The sequence below is a fragment of the Apodemus sylvaticus genome, chromosome 2 (assembly GCF_947179515.1).
Source record: "Apodemus sylvaticus chromosome 2, mApoSyl1.1, whole genome shotgun sequence".
Taxonomy (NCBI): Eukaryota; Metazoa; Chordata; class Mammalia; order Rodentia; family Muridae; genus Apodemus; species Apodemus sylvaticus.
This window is the reverse complement of record NC_067473.1, coordinates 90598254-90614243: the sequence shown is the minus strand read 5'-3', so window position 1 is coordinate 90614243 and position 15990 is coordinate 90598254. Positions and strand designations below refer to the sequence as shown.

Genomic DNA, 15990 nt, shown 5'->3' with positions numbered 1-15990 from the left:
CTGAGACGCATGAGATCAATGGTCTTATTGCTTTTCTTAGTTTAAGGCCTAAGAACTGAGCTCAACTGTGTACTTCTCACATGGAGACGAGAGACATGAGAATGGAAAATACTTGTCTGAATGAGGGACATGTGGGATTTTCTTAACTTAAACATGGAAAAATTGTTCTTCCTCCCCTTTCAATACAATGGAAGGCCGGATAGACTGGATAATTCCAATTCTGATAGATGAAGGTGGCTTTTACTCAGGCTACCATTTGCTAGTCTCTTCACAAAAGATGCAACAGTGACATTCAGAAATAATATTTGACAGCACGATGAGCATCCTATACAAGTTGATCACCACAGTAAGCAATGCTTCGAGATTTTATAGTCCTTCCAGAAAGATGTTTCCTTGCCTATCCAAACCTGGCACTGGAATTCAGCTCTGTCAGATATCTCTGCTGTGTTATGGAGGAGTCACCTCTTCCCAACCTGCATAAGTGATGGTTTCCTCTATCTTCACGAGGCAGTAAGTACCAAAACCTGGACTGCTGCAGAAGCAATCTCAGTGAAAGAGCAAGTGACTCTTCTAGGAAAGTCAGAGAAGCTCTGTTCTGCACCTTCTAGCTATGTCACATGGAACATTTAACTCCTCCAGCTGATAAACAACTTCAGCAAAGTGGCTGGCTACAAAATCAATGTAAGCAAATCAGTAGCCTTTATATATTCAATGGATAAGCAGACTGAGAAAGAAATTAGGGAAATGACCCCCTTCACAATAGCTACAAACAGCATAAAGTATCTTGGGGTGACTCTAACCAAACAAGTGAAAGGCCTATATGACAAGAACTTCAGATCTCTAAAGAAGGAAATCGAAGAAGATCTCAGAAAATGGAAAAATCTTCCATGCTTGTGGATTGGCAGGATTAATATAGTTAAAATGGCCATCTTGCCAAAGGCAATCTACAGATTCAATGCTATCCCCATAAAAATCCCAAGCCAGTTCTTCATAGAGCTAGAAGAGCAATTCTCAAATTCATCTGGAATAACAAAAAACCCAGGATAGCTAAAACTATTCTCAACAGTAAAAGAGCTTCAGGGGGATTCAGTATCCCAGACTTTAAACTCTACTACAGAGCATTAGTGATAAAAACTGCATGGTATTGGTACAATATCAGGCAAGCAGATCAATGGAATAGGATTGAAGACCCAGAAATGAACCAACACACCTGTGGTCACTTGTTCTTCGACAAAGGAGCTGAAAGCATCCAGTGGAAAATAGATAGTCTTTTCAACAAATGGTGCTCATTCAATTGGAGGTCAGCATGCAGAAGAATGCGCATCGATCCATTCTTATCTCCTTGTATCAAGCTCAACTCCAAATGGATCAAGGACCTCCACATAAAAGCTGACACACTGAAACTAATTGAAACAAAACTGGGGAAGACCCTGGAGGACATGGGCACAGGGGAAAAGTTCCTGAATAGAACACCAATAGCTTATGCTCTAAGATCAAGGATTGACAAATGGGACCTCATAAAACTACAAAGTTTCTGTAAGGCAAAGGACAAAATGTCAACCAACAGACTGGGAAAGGATCTTCACCAACCCTAAATCCGACAGAGGGCTAATATCTAATATATACAAAGAACTCAAGAAAGTAGAACCGAGAGAACCAAATAACCCCATTAAAAAGTGGGGTACAGAGCTAAACAAAGAATTTTTACATGAAGAACTTCGGAGAGCTGAGAAACACCTTAAGAAATGTTCAACATCATTAATCATTAGGGAAATGCAAATCAAAACAACCCTGAAATTTCACCTCACACCAGTCAGAATGGCTAAGGTCAAAAACTCAGGAGTCAGCAGGTGTTGGCGAGGATGTGGAGAAAGAGGAACACTCCTCCACTGCTGGTGGGATTACAAGATGGGGCAACCACTTTGGAAATCAGTCTGGCAGTTCCTCAGAAAACTGGGCATGTCACTTCCTGAGGACCCTGTTATATCACTCCTGGGCATATATCCAGAGGATTCTTCAGCATGCAGTAAGGACACATGCTCTACTATGTTCATAGCAGCCCTATTTGTAGTAGCCAGAAGCTGGAAAGAACCTAGGTGTCCTTCAATGGAGGAATGGATACAAAAAATGTGGTATATTTATACAATGGAGTACTATTCAGCCATTAGAAACAATGAATTCATGAAATTCTTAGACAAATGGATGGAGCTGGAGAACATCATACTAAGTGAGGTAATCCAGTCTCAAAAGATTAATCATGGTATGCACTCACTGATAAGTGGATATTAGCCTAGAAACTTTGAATACCCAGGACATAATCCACAAATTAAATGATGTCCAAAAAGAATGGAGGAGTGGCCCCTGGTTCTGGAAAGACTCAGTGCAAGAGTATAGGGGAATTCTAGAACAGGGAAATGGGAAGGAGTGGATGGAGAACAGGGTGACAGAAGAGGGCCTATGGGACTTGCGGGGTGTGGAGACCCAAAAAAGGGGAAATCATTTGAAATGTAAATAAAAATATATCAATAAAAAAATAAAAAATAAAAGCAGAAAAGATCTTCTCATAGGCTGCCCTTCAAAAACAATAGAACTTCCTTCTTCATCAGTGATTCCTGTGATCAATATTTTTACAGTGTCACACACTATAGAACTTTACAACGTATGAGTCTACCCAGAAAGCATGTTATTTTGGGATACAAAAATTTTCTGGAAGGCCTAATCCAATGGAAGTCAATAAAATCAAATTTATTGTTTTTATAAATTAAATGTAAGGGATAAAGTAGTAACAAAATAATTTTATGGTTGGGGGTCACCACAGCAATGTGAACTGTTTTAAAGGGCCACAGCATTAGGAAGGTGGAGAATTGCTGTTCTAAACATTACTGTCTGGTCAAGATTTGCTGTGGAAGTAGCTTTATCTACTTTTCCTGGCCTCATTTTCCTTTTATGAAAATGTTTGAAGACCTTAAGGACAGAGCATTATGTATTAATTCTGGAACTCACAGTAGAATGTGGGAGGCATCAGCAAATTGAACAAAGAAAATTCAGACAAACAAATACTGCAGTAAAATATTTTCTCTAAGGAAAACTGCATTGGTTTTATTCTGAATAGGCTTTTCTTTTCAGATAGTTCTATTATAAACTCAGAGTTAGGTTGCTTTATACAATGGTACAATTATTTCATGGAATTATTTTCATGGAAATTCTGTATCAAGAAGAAGCATCAGGAACAGCACCCTGACTGCAGGATTAACAGAAAATCTTCATCTCAAAAACAAGCATTGAGTTTCACTTCAATTTTTCTCAAGGATACATGGTACACCTTACAGATGGTATTGTCTGAGTTAAACTACCTTACTTCCAAGAAAAACAATATATGGAAGACATAAAATACAAAAGCTCTTCGTTTTGGTTAGGTACAGTGAGATTTTCCCCTTTTTTGCATTCCCACTGAATTCAGGGGAACGAAGTCTTCATTCACATAATGCCAACACAGCACAGATGGATCCAAGATATAGAATTGTGAATCTGTGGTCAAATCCTAACAGACACACTCTGCCCGGTTCGTGAAATCTGACAGCATCCCCACTGGAGGCGATAAGTATGTGAGCATCACGCACATTCAGCCCCTGGCTGCACAACAAACCCTGACAACTTGACAGCTCCTCAGTTAGAAAGCCATTTACTCCTTTTGAGAAGTGGATAGAGTAGTAGAGACTGGAGTTTTAATTCTGGACAGATCCCTAATACATCTCCACTGCAGTTATTTGTGTGGGAAGACTTTTTTTTTCTTTTTTTTTTTGCATCTTTGAAAGCGTTATTGCTTGTCCCAGTGTTTGTATGACAGAACTGCTCCACACATTAACTAAGCTCCATTTCCCCAACTAATTCACAGTAATCTTAAAACAGCCTAGATTTAGAATTTACTAAGTAAGCAGTTTATGAAACTTATGATTTAGTGCAAAAAAGTGATCCTTGTAAACAAATATGTTGGTGTTTGGGTGCTAACTGCTGCTCATGGTTACATTTGCAGGCATGTGTGCACATATACATATGCACATGCACACACTCATGTACTCATGTATAGACACACATACACACATATGCACTAACCAAATAGGTAAAGTTTTAGAATAAAAGAAAAAAGTATATTAAAACCAGGAATGTTTGAACCGTTTCTTAAACAAGGAGAAAAAAATATTTGGACCCAGGGTATCTTTAATTGAGAAGTTGCAGTCCTAAAATTCTCAATTTTCTTGCCTCAGCATTTTCAGTGCTGTAATTACAGGTGTGTGTCACCACATCTGGATTCTCAATATAAAAGGCACCTTAGAGTCAGCAGTTTATAAGAATTCTAGCAACCTTTAGTGGGATATCTATATGGTGTTTGCTCTTAGGAGAGCCTCAGTCCATGTTCAAAGCTAGAGTGTAGAAATCAGAACAGTTCCCACCGTCATCTGTTATACTTGAAAATGATGTACACAAACTTTGATGCCTTACATCATTGTTCCTTTAATGCTGGATAATGAGCGCAAACTTCATTCTGTGCAGGTAGAAGTGACTACACTGACTTCCAGCTATTATGGGACACACAAGACTTCTAAGGCCAAGATAGGCTAGAAGCCCTTTTTTGTCACCTTCATAAGAACACATGCATCCTAACCATCTTACCCTGAGATATTATCTCTTCAAACACAGTTTTCTGGCTCAGAGACTCTCCTACTTCCCTTGTGCCATGATAGAGGCTTGAGACATGTCCAGGATGAAGATATTTGGGTCTTATTTTGTTTCTGTTGCTGAAACTCTCTTTATCTCTCCTTTGTTACCCAGTCTAGAATGGGTTTCAAGCTCTGTCATTTTAATCATATCTTAATCTCACTTATCTTACTCCACTACTATAAAAAAAAAGTAAACCGAAAGGACAGCAACTTGATTAAAAAAAAAAATCCAGTCTGCATTAGTCAAACTCATTCCGTGTGCTGAGGGTTGCTGACAAACACAACCAAGATTAATGCTCCAGTGAAGTGTTTGTTTTTGTCCTTTGATGCGATATCAGCCCTGCCTAGCAATTCCTCTGTCTCCTGTTTGCCACTTTAAGCCTCTGGCTTCTTAATCTCCAATATCTTTAGCTACCGTGGTGTCTTTTCCTCTAGTAGATAATCTCAACCTCTGATATCACCAGAAAAACCATTATATTCCATATCTATTGCCTTAGCTCCTTAACATCAGGAACCCCATACTGCGCAAGGACTTGACTTGCTTCTTTTCTCACCCCTTCTTTTGTACTTTGGTGAGCCACACCCACCCCACTTAAGGTCAAGAATACCAGCTACTTCTGCATCCCATTCTCTCCCTTAATTTTCATACTTGAAACCAATCATTACTCAACATAATTTTGTTCTATCTTCAACTCTTTCTCTTAAATGACATAAAGTTATTTAAGAGTCTTAATATTCAAATATGCTCAATTTATTTACATTCTAAATATTCTCCTTTGCATCTTCCCAAAGCTATTTAGTTTCTGCACAAACATGTTAACCTTTTCACTTTTCATTTGTTTTCTATTTTTGTTCTTTAAATATTTGGCACTGCTGTCCATTAAGCTTTGTCTATTCAGGAGCTTAGCATAACTGTTCTCTGGGAGGCTTCATCCAGCAGCCAATAGAAAGAGATGCAGAGAGCCACAGCCAAAGAGGAGATGGAGCTCACGGTGTCTTACAGAAGACTTGGGGCAAGGAATGAGGGCCCAAAGAAGACAGGGACTCCACAGGAAGACCAACAGAGTCAACTAACCTGGACCCTACGGGGCTCTAAAAACCAAAGAGTAATTATAAGGTGGAAATACCCCTTCTATACATCTTAGCACATGTGCATCTCAGCCTCAGCCTTCATGTGGGTCCTTAAACAATTAGAGCGAGACCTGTCCCTGAATCTGTTGCTTGCCCCCCAGAGGATCAGGTTTTCCTAACTGGATGGCCTTTCTGGCACCAGTAGCAGAGGATGAACATAGTCCTGCAGGGCGAGTGATGCTCAGAGAGGGAATGGGCGAGAAGATCTGCAGGGGAGCTAGTATTGGTATGTAAAGTGAATAAGATACAAATTTAAAAATAGGTTCACTTCAATAAAAGTTTAGTTCCTTAAAAGTTAAGATTTGTCTGTCATTGGCAAGAGATTAGCATGTTTGTACTGTGTATGGCTGTGGAGTGCTCACCTTTCTAATACATGCATTTAATTCAGCTTAACTTCAGCATAAAATCCAACTAAAAGGACAATTTCAGAAAACCCAAATCATCCAATGGAACAGTGGGAGACAGGCAAGATGATAACAAAACTTACGTGGTTTATGTAAGTGTAAATATATATCTACATTCAAAATGAAACTAGTATATTATAGAAACAGATGAGGCATTAACCTGAATGAAAACCTAGAAAGTAAAAATGCATTTTGTAGAAATATGTTGAAAACAGCAATTCAAAAATATCTATTATTATTTCCAGTAATATTGTCCTGAGTTCCCAAGTACACATACAAATGAACACACACACACACACACACACACACACACACATACATGCTGCAAAAACTACAAATAAGAGTAAAAAAACACATTAAGTTCAGGTGATAGAACCATTTGCAGTAAATAAACAAAAGTGTAGAGATAATTTATAAGAATTAAAAGCTGAATGAGAAAGTTGAATATAAAAATTCAATAAACTCTTATTATCTTAATGTCTTAGCAATAAGTGGGAAAAGATTAAAATATGTAATTTTTCAGTCCCAGAATATAAATTAAAGGAGAACTCTCCCAAATAAACCTCTAAATCATTTCTAAGTTATATTAGGGATGTTCCATAAAGTTGCATTAAGGGAAGACGATACAAATGATCACGTATTACGTTATCCATATCGGTGTATATAAACAAATTCTCCATGTGTTCACTGCCTCACAGTGCACTTCCAAGTATCAATTCAAAAAGCAAAAGACATATCTACCTTCCTAAAGATATAACAACCAAAGAACAAAACTTGAAAAGGAAACGAAGTCAAAGAGAAATCTGAGATGCCCAAAATAGGGAGGAAAATGCTTTATAGTTAGAGAATTTAAACAGAAACCATGAAGATGTATCACTCTATTAATAAGTTAAATGATGCTTAGAAGTCTGACCAATCAGGATGTGTTTCGCTCATATGGTGGCAAGAACTTACTCTGGTAAGTGAAAACTGATATATTTCAACTATGGGTTTGATGCTATCCAGTAATGTTTAAGGCATGTGTCTTTTTCTTGTGACACAAAAATATATGCACAAGAACAATAGTATATAGTCAATAAATATATGTAGGAACACTGCAACTGCCTTATTGTGTAAACAGTATAATAAATTGTGGAATATTTATATCATCAAAAATGCAACAATATAAATTAATGTATTTCTACTAAATGCCAAGCAAGGATGAATCTGGCAAACAAGGTAGAACTTTCGACGCCAGAAGAGAACATGTAAGCCTGAGACATGCCTAAATACTGGCAAAGTCTGCTTCATTAGGTGATAAAGAAATAATCCAATGGACACTTTAAATTTGGAGTACAATTTTGCAATTGAGGGATGCTTCTGGATTTTTTCTGTACCTGTTTTTAGTTTTGAAGCATATCCAGAACCAGTTACCCTCAATATAGTCCACTCCAGACACCCAGACCTTAGAGCTATCAACTCTGTATGCAACTCACCTGCACTTTCCCCTATGAAAATGTTGAAAAATGGCAAGTTCAAAGTACAGAATACTCATTTCTCCAAGGACTTTTGTAATTCTCCTTGAGAGAGCTATAGTCATGGTATTCTGTCAAACATCCTTTATTGGTACTTAGCTGCCTCATTACAAGATCTGCAGAATATACTAAGGATCATTTCCTGTAAAGTATAATCTCCTGACTACAGGCCACACACAAAATTCTACTACAATGTCACTTTCTATAGCTGACTTTCAATTCTACTGTATTAAACTTACTAGAACAATTATTCTGATTTTGTACATGTCACAAACTAAAAATCATACAGCTATTCTTTGTCTAAATATTTAATTTAGTATTTCATAAAAGCATTAATACAATGACTGAAAGGTGATACAATTTCCCTAGGCAAGCGCTATGTTATTTCTCTTCAGTTAAGTTATTCTAAGGTATAAATCTAATTAATTGTTCCATGTACTTTTTATGTATCTAAGAGTACTGTAAATGCCCAACTCTGTCTCAGTAGTGCCCACCTTCCTTATCCCTGTTCACATTCTCTTTTAGAACACATGCATTTTAGTGATACTGTGACCACACTGCAGAGAATTATATTGCAAAACCACAACAGTATAGAGAAAAGAAATTAAAACAAGTCTAGGCTTACTTTACGGACACCTCTGCCAAGTTCTTCTCCATAGTTGGTTCCAAGGATTTCGAAGTGGACATTGGGGTTACCTCCATTTTCTCCAAATTCTAGATCTCCAGTCAGCCCATTAACTCCACCCTAGATGAGGGAATAGATACAGTTAAAAGTTCAGAAAACCCAAACAATTAATAAGTATAAAAGAAGTTATAAGCACTCTCCATTCAGAAAATAAAATTTCAAAGAATATGCTTACTAACAGGCTAATTTTAGTAGATGCACAATACACCCAGGAGTTCTATTACAAGTCATCAGAGGTCACTTAATTCAATCTCATCCTCTTGTCCCCAAAAATAATTTAGGCCCTATGAGCCAATGACTACTCAAAATGGAGCCCAGTTAGAGCTGAGTCTCAGCTCTCCAGTGAAGATACGGCCACCATGTTTTGTGAAGCACAGGGGCATGTCAGCAGAGTATAGCAGTATTCAGGAAACTAAAAGATGCTACTCAACATAATTCCAGTTAATTTTGATCTAAAATTATACCTAGGAATTTTAAAATGGATCACAGAAAACTTTGTAGTTTATTCTTGCCTATAAATTTATATTTCAAGCAATAACAATAATTGAATATGTTGTTTCCAAAGGATCAAATAAAAGATTTTGACCTATTTCATAAGAAATATGGTATTAGCCTGATTTATATATATAGATACATATATATATATATATGTATATATATGAAATAATGTGTGTATATCTATAAATATATCTCAAAATATCATACTGCTTTACATTAATATGCACAACTTTATAATTTACATAATAGTTACGAAAACTCATTTAATAGATATGATAAATTATATATTTATATAAGCAAAGGTAAATTGGGCTAGACAATGTTTTATGGTTTCAACTGTCTTTGCTGGCATTGAGATTCTGGAAATTTCCAGACTCCATCATTTCTTCATTCTTTTTTTTTTGTTGGATATTTTATTTATTTACATTTCAAATGTTAACCCCCTTCCCAGTTTCCCCTCCAGAAAGCCCCTATCCCATTGCCCCTTCCCCTTCTTCTATGAGGGTGCTCCCCTACCCACCATCCACTCCTGCCTCCTGACCCTGGCATTCCTCTACACTGGGACATTGAGCCTTCACTGGACCAAGGGCCTTTCCTCCCATTGATGCCCAACAAGGCCATCTTCTACAACGTATTCACCTGGTCCCAACATGTGTACTCTTTGGTTAGTGGATTAGTCCCTGGGAGCTCTGGGGGTTCTGATTGGTTGACAGTGTTGTTCTTCTTATGGGGTTGCAAACCCCTACAGCTCCTTCAGTCCTTTCTCAAACTCCTCCATTGAGGACCCCATGCTCAGTCCAATGGTTAGCTGTAAACATCTGCCTTTGTATTCATCAGACTCTGGCAGAGCCTCTCAGGAGACAGCTATATCAGGCTCCTCTCAGCAAGTACTTCTTGGCATTAGCAATAGTGTCTGGGTTTGGTGTCTGTATATGGGATGAATTACCAGGTGTGGCAGTCTGTGGATGGCCTTTCCTTCAGTCTCTGCCCCACACTTTATCTCTGTATTTCCTCCTGTGAATATTTTGTTCCCCCTTCTAAGAAGGACTGAAGCATCCAGACTTTGGTCTTCCTTCTTCTTGAGCTTCCGATGATCTGTGAGTTGTATCATGTTTCTTTGCGTTGTGAAGAGATGGCCACATGGGTCATACCTGTTCCTTACTGTTCCTTTACACGTTGCTCAATCGACCTTCACTTTACTTAGGATTTTAAACTTACTGTGTTTTTTAGTCACTTCAGCATTAGTGTATGCTCTGGGACAAACTTTGGCTCTGTAATGACATTTATTTTGACAATAAGTAATCTCAGTTTATGAACTGCTCCAGTTATCACCTCTGCAGTGTTGATGCCTAAACATGTAACACTTGTCTTAACCTGTAACTCCATTTTTGTCTTTCTTGGCTGGTTTTATGTGTCTGCTCCATCTCATACTTCCTCTCTGCCTTCCAGACACTCATGGAATACCTACTTCATAAAAGATTTTCAGATAAATATTGTGGACTTAATGTTTTCAATCTTTATTATGAATTCCTCTTCTCCTTCTTTTTTGTTTCTCACACATCTGACGTCACTGTAAACAGCAAGTGGGACACCTAGCAATGGCAAAAATTATTTTATAAAGGCAGGGTCTTGGTGAGCTGTCACCAGGTGGTCACATGTGTGCTTGGTGGAAATGACCTTGTAAAGAAAAAACCAGGCAGAAATGAGCATGCTGATGGCTAGAAGTCAGGTGTGGGTAACCAGCCAGGATCACCGGCAGGAGCAAGTGCTCTTTATTATGAATTTCAATAAGCAATCTATTTTATTTTTACAGCAGCATAATTTACAGAACATGGCTTTCATTGTTACTTCCTTAATTCAGAGAGGAATTAAAATTATCTAGTTATATCATGGATGAATACGTTGAATTTTATCTGTCTGTGGTCTTTTCACATGAGTTAGCAGTGACAAGCAGAGGACTTCACCAGTGGCCTGGGAATATAACAACTCTGCAGAAACCAACCAACTAGCTCAGGTAGGCTATGGCTGTGCAGGGCCAGGTCCTCCTCTGCAGGAAGCAGCTTCCACTGTATAACTTAATGCATTTACAGAAAACAAGAATCAAATCCATAAATCAGAGGACTTGCACTTAGTTTGCTGTGGCTCTACCTTGCTCACCTTTTTGACTTTGTAATTTATCTTCTTCCTGCTCTATCATTAATGAGCTTTTGACATGCATAATCAGAGGATTCTGCCCTCAGGAAGTTGTCTAGGATGCTCAAGAGGTCAACACTGTAAGCAAATAAGCCCTTTAAACAACATTCTTTGTTATCTCAGCCAGATGTAACCTGATTTTTTTGTTGTTTGTTTTGAGATTCCAGCGCTTTTGAGTTGTGTTTTTCATCTATCTTCTGATTAACCTTGAAAGTAGAGGTTGGAAAAAGCATTCTGACTAGCGATGAATGGTCATTACCTTTGTGTGTTCATGGTTGTATTTATGAATCTTGTGGTGATTCAGAAGATTCTAAACAACATAAGCAAATGGATCATTGATAAAGCACACAGCAAAGTAGCAGCCTATATGTCCTTTACACTCATTGTCAGAACTGCTGCTTAAGGATCTTAAAAATACTGAGTATGTTACTTTGGATTTTATTCTACACACATAATATAGAAATATAATGGGTAACAAATAGAGAAAAAAATAAAAAGGAAAGAAAAATTAAAAGTGGGAAAATAAAAACTTGAGAGATATTTATCACTAAATTTAAATAACAAATTAAATAATAATTTTTCCCACTCCATTAGTTGTCTCTTTTTTAATTGAATATCTTCTTCATTTACATTTCAAAAGTTATACCCTTTTCCATTTTCCCCTCTCCCTATAAACCCCAACCTATCCTCCCAGCCCCTACCTCTAGGAATATGCCCCTCCACCCAACCCACTCCCACCTACCCCCAAGTATCTTGTTCTCCTGTGGCTGCAAAAAATTGAGGGAAAAGACACTAAGGAAATGATTACTCAACAGAATGAAGGATCCTGTTTTCACATCCATTCTGTTAGTTTCTGCCTTTTTATCAGGGAACCGAGTCCACTGGTGTTGAGAAATATTAATGACCAGGAATTGTTAATTCCTGTTAATCTGATGTGGACGGTGGTTGAGTCTGTTTGTGTATGTAAGTTTGTGCTGCTTTGCTGATGTGAGGTTATTTATTTCCTGTAGTTTCTTGGGTATAGCTAGCCTTCTTGGGTTGCAGCTTTTCTTCTAGTATCTTCTGTAGGGCTGGATTTGTAGAAAGATAATGTTTAAATTTGGTTTTGTCATGATATATTTATGTACTCCTGTGGTGATTGAAAGTTTTGCCATTTATATTAGTCTGGGCTGACATTAGTGGTCTCCTGGAGTCTGGGTTATAGGCCCTTCTGGGTTGTAGATTCTCTGATAAGAAGTCAGTTGTGACTTGGATAAGTCTGTCTTTATCTGGCCTTTTTCCCTTGCAACTTTTAATATTCTGTCTTTGTTCTTTACATTGAGTATTTTGATTATGTGGTGAGAGAATTTGCTTTTTTAGTTCAATCTATTTGGTGTTCTGTAATCTTTGTATATGTATACAGGCATATTTGTTTTTTTGGCTGGGAAAATGTTCTATGATTTTTTTTAAAAACATTTTCTGGACCTTGTAAATGGGAATCTTCTTCTATTCCTAGTTTTCTTTTCTTTTCTTTCTCTTTTTTTTTGGGGGGGGGGTTCGAGCCTAGTTTTCTTTATTTGGTCTTTTCATATTGTCCCAGAATTTTTGGATATTTTGCATCATGAACTATTTAGATTTAGCATTTTCTTTTACCAATGTTTCTATTTCTTCAATAATATCCTCTATGTTTAAGATTCTCTCTTCCATCTCCTGTATTCTGTTCTTGTTTCCATAGTTCCTTTTCTCTTCCTTAGGTTTTCTATCTCCAGTCTGTGTTTTCTTTATTGAGTCTATATCTATTATCAATTCTAGGACAGTTTTATTTAGTTCCTTCACCTATTTGATTGTATTTTCCTGCATTTCTTTATGGGATTTATTATTTTCCTCTTTAAAGACATCTATTATCTTTATAACATTGGATTTAAGGTCATCTTCTTGCACTTTAGCTATGGTAGCATATCCAGGTCTTACTGTAGCGAGATATTAGGTTATATTGTCCTGTCTCTTATGGACTGTGTTCTTACACTGTCCTTTAGACAACTGGTTGTTCCTGTTGTTGGCTAGATGTTGCTGATGCCATGAAGACTCTGAGATCCATCGTAAAACCATCAGAATGGTTAACATAAAAAAACAAAACCTCAAATGATAGCACTTGCTAGTGAGGATGTGGATCAAAGAGAATGTGCTTTCATTGCTGGTAAGAGTGCAAACTTTTACAACCACTTTGATAATCAATTTGACAGTTTCTCAAAAAACTGGGAAGAGTTCAACCTTAAGACCCATCTATACCACTCCTGGGTATGTACCCAAAAGATGCCCCACAATATAAGAAGAGTATTTACTCAACTATGTTCATACCAGCTTTATTTGTAATTTCCAGAAACTAGAAACAAAGTAGAACGGATAAAGAAAATGTGGTACATCTACATACTAGAACATTATTTAGCTATTAAAAACAAAGACATCATTAAATTTGCAGCAAAATGGATGGAGCTATAAAATATCTTCCTAAGTGAGGTAACACAGTGTCAGAAAGACATGCATGGTATGTACTCACTTATAAGTGGACATTAACTACAAAGTACAGAATAACCATGCTGCAATCCACAGACCCAAAGAAACTAAATTATAAAGACGGCCCAAAGGAGGAGGCTTGAATCTCACTGAGAAGAAACAAAATAGGCATTAGAGGTGTATGGAGGGTGGGAACTGTTTGAGACAAGGTGTGAGGAGAATAGTGATGGGGATCAGGGACAGGGAGAAGAGGGATGGAAGAGATATGGAGGAGAGAACTGGTAGGGACCATCTCTGTGATTAGCCTGAGACCCAGAATGGGGGAGGTTCCCAGGAGTTTATGGGGTGACCGTAGCTGAAATTCCTAGTACCTGGGATTGTCATAGACACTGACATGGTCACCTCCTGTAGCCAGGTGGAACATCTAGTGGAGAGAGGGGGAGATCAACACACCCACAAAATCTTTTACCTAAAATTTGTACCACCTACAAGATGTACAAGGATAAGATGGAGCATAGATTATAGGAGAAGCCAATCCCTGACACTATTAATGATACTCTGCATGCGTGTAAACAGGAACACAGCATAAATGTCTCCTGAGAAGCTCCATCCAGCAGCTAATGGAAACAGATGGAGAAACCCACAGCTAAACATCAGGTTTAGGGGAACTATATGGAAGAGTAAGGGATGAGATTTTGGGATCTCTGTTCAAGGACACACAAGAAGACCTATAGAGTCAACAAGGGCTAAGAGAAACTGAACCACCAACAAATAGTATGCAAGCATTGGACCTAGATGCTCTTTAAATTTGTAGCAGATGAGCAAGCAGCTTGATCTTTATATGGGTCCCCTAACAGTTTGAGCAGGGAGGAGTATGTCTCTGACTCTGTTCCTGCCATTGGATTCCCTTCCTTGAGCTGGACTGCCTGGCCCCATTTCAGTGGAAGAGAATGCACTTAGTCTTGTTTGAACATGATGGCTTGGTGGTACAAGAGGGATTCCCTTTCTCTAAGGAGAAGGGGAGGGTATAATGAGGGGAGGATTTGTGAAGAAAGAAGGGATTAACAGCTGCAACCAGGATATAAAGTGAATAAGTAAATAAATAAATTAATGAAAAAGGAGAAAAGAATATGATTACTCATATTGACTACATTTTGCATTATTTATGAACTTAAAAACTGGTAGCAGAAAGAAAACATTACATCTCCTTTAGGGATTGTGCGGGGTAGTCTAAGCTCAACTTGACATAGCTACAGTCCTGAGAGGAGGGAAACTCAGTTGAGTTAATGTCTCTATAAGTTTGGGCTATAGGAAAGCCTATTAGGCACGTTCTCAATTAATGATATTTGTGGGAGGGCCCAGTGCATTGTGGGTGGGACCACCCATGGGTTGATGGTCCTGGTTTCCATGAGAAAACAGTCTGAGCAAACCATAAGGAGTAAAGACAGTAAGCAGCACTCCTCCATGGCCTCTGCATCAGTTCCTCCTCCAGGATCATACTCAGTAACATATTATTGTTTTTCCACAGAAACCCAGTATGTTCTTTTTTCCTAAGGATTTATATTTTAAAAGGTTGCAAACAAAATAACCTATATCTCATCTTGCTCAATCCATAAGCCATCGTTTTCTTTTTAAGATACCTCTTTAGAGATTATGCTATTTTAGTTAAGTGACAGTTGTATGTTCTCTTCCATGATCCATGACTTCACCAGTGCTAGGTCATGTTTTCCATGCCAAGCATTATTTCTTTCTTGTTGAGCAGGCGCTACGTCCAATTAAAGATTTGTTCATTATGGTGATTGTGCTACTACTGAATTGTTAGGGATATCATTCCATGCTGGTCTTAGTTCACAATCATCATAGCTTATAGGAGTGTTGGTTGCTTCTCTCCTTTGGAAGCTTGCATTATGGTTTCCCCATTGGGAGCTTGCATTATGGATTTTAAACCATGTAACACATTCATTATTTCACATTCCTAGGTCTCTCTGGCCTTCTTTTCTTGGATTGGACCTCCTCATCTTAAATAACACTATGTTAAGTATGATCGTCAGTAACATATTTCCAGAGCATCTGGCATATCTCCTTATACAAAACTGATCAAACTTGTAATTAGTTTTGATATTTCTATTTTCCTCCCTTATTCTGTAATCTAAAAAGTACAATATATGGCAGCATTTAATCAATACTTAGTGAATGAAAATATTTTACCTTTGGAAACTGGATGCATTTTGATATTTTTAGCATTCAAAAAACTCTTTGTCAAACATCAATATGTTTTAACACTTACCTTTTAACTATCAACCAATATGAGATTATATACTGTTACAGAAACCCCTGCTACACCAACCTTTTCT

The 15990-nt window shown here is 37.7% G+C and overlaps 1 protein-coding gene across 3 annotated transcripts in view; it reads right to left on the bottom strand.

Moving 5' to 3' along the window:
- Grid2 (glutamate ionotropic receptor delta type subunit 2) overlaps positions 1-15990 on the bottom strand; it is a 1574882-nt gene that overhangs the window by 655790 nt on the left and 903102 nt on the right. For all 3 annotated transcript variants that reach the window (XM_052173841.1, XM_052173840.1, XM_052173842.1), the window contains one exon: positions 8393-8512. In XM_052173841.1, the coding sequence (XP_052029801.1) occupies positions 8393-8512 (120 nt within the window). The remainder of the gene's footprint in view (positions 1-8392; positions 8513-15990) is intronic.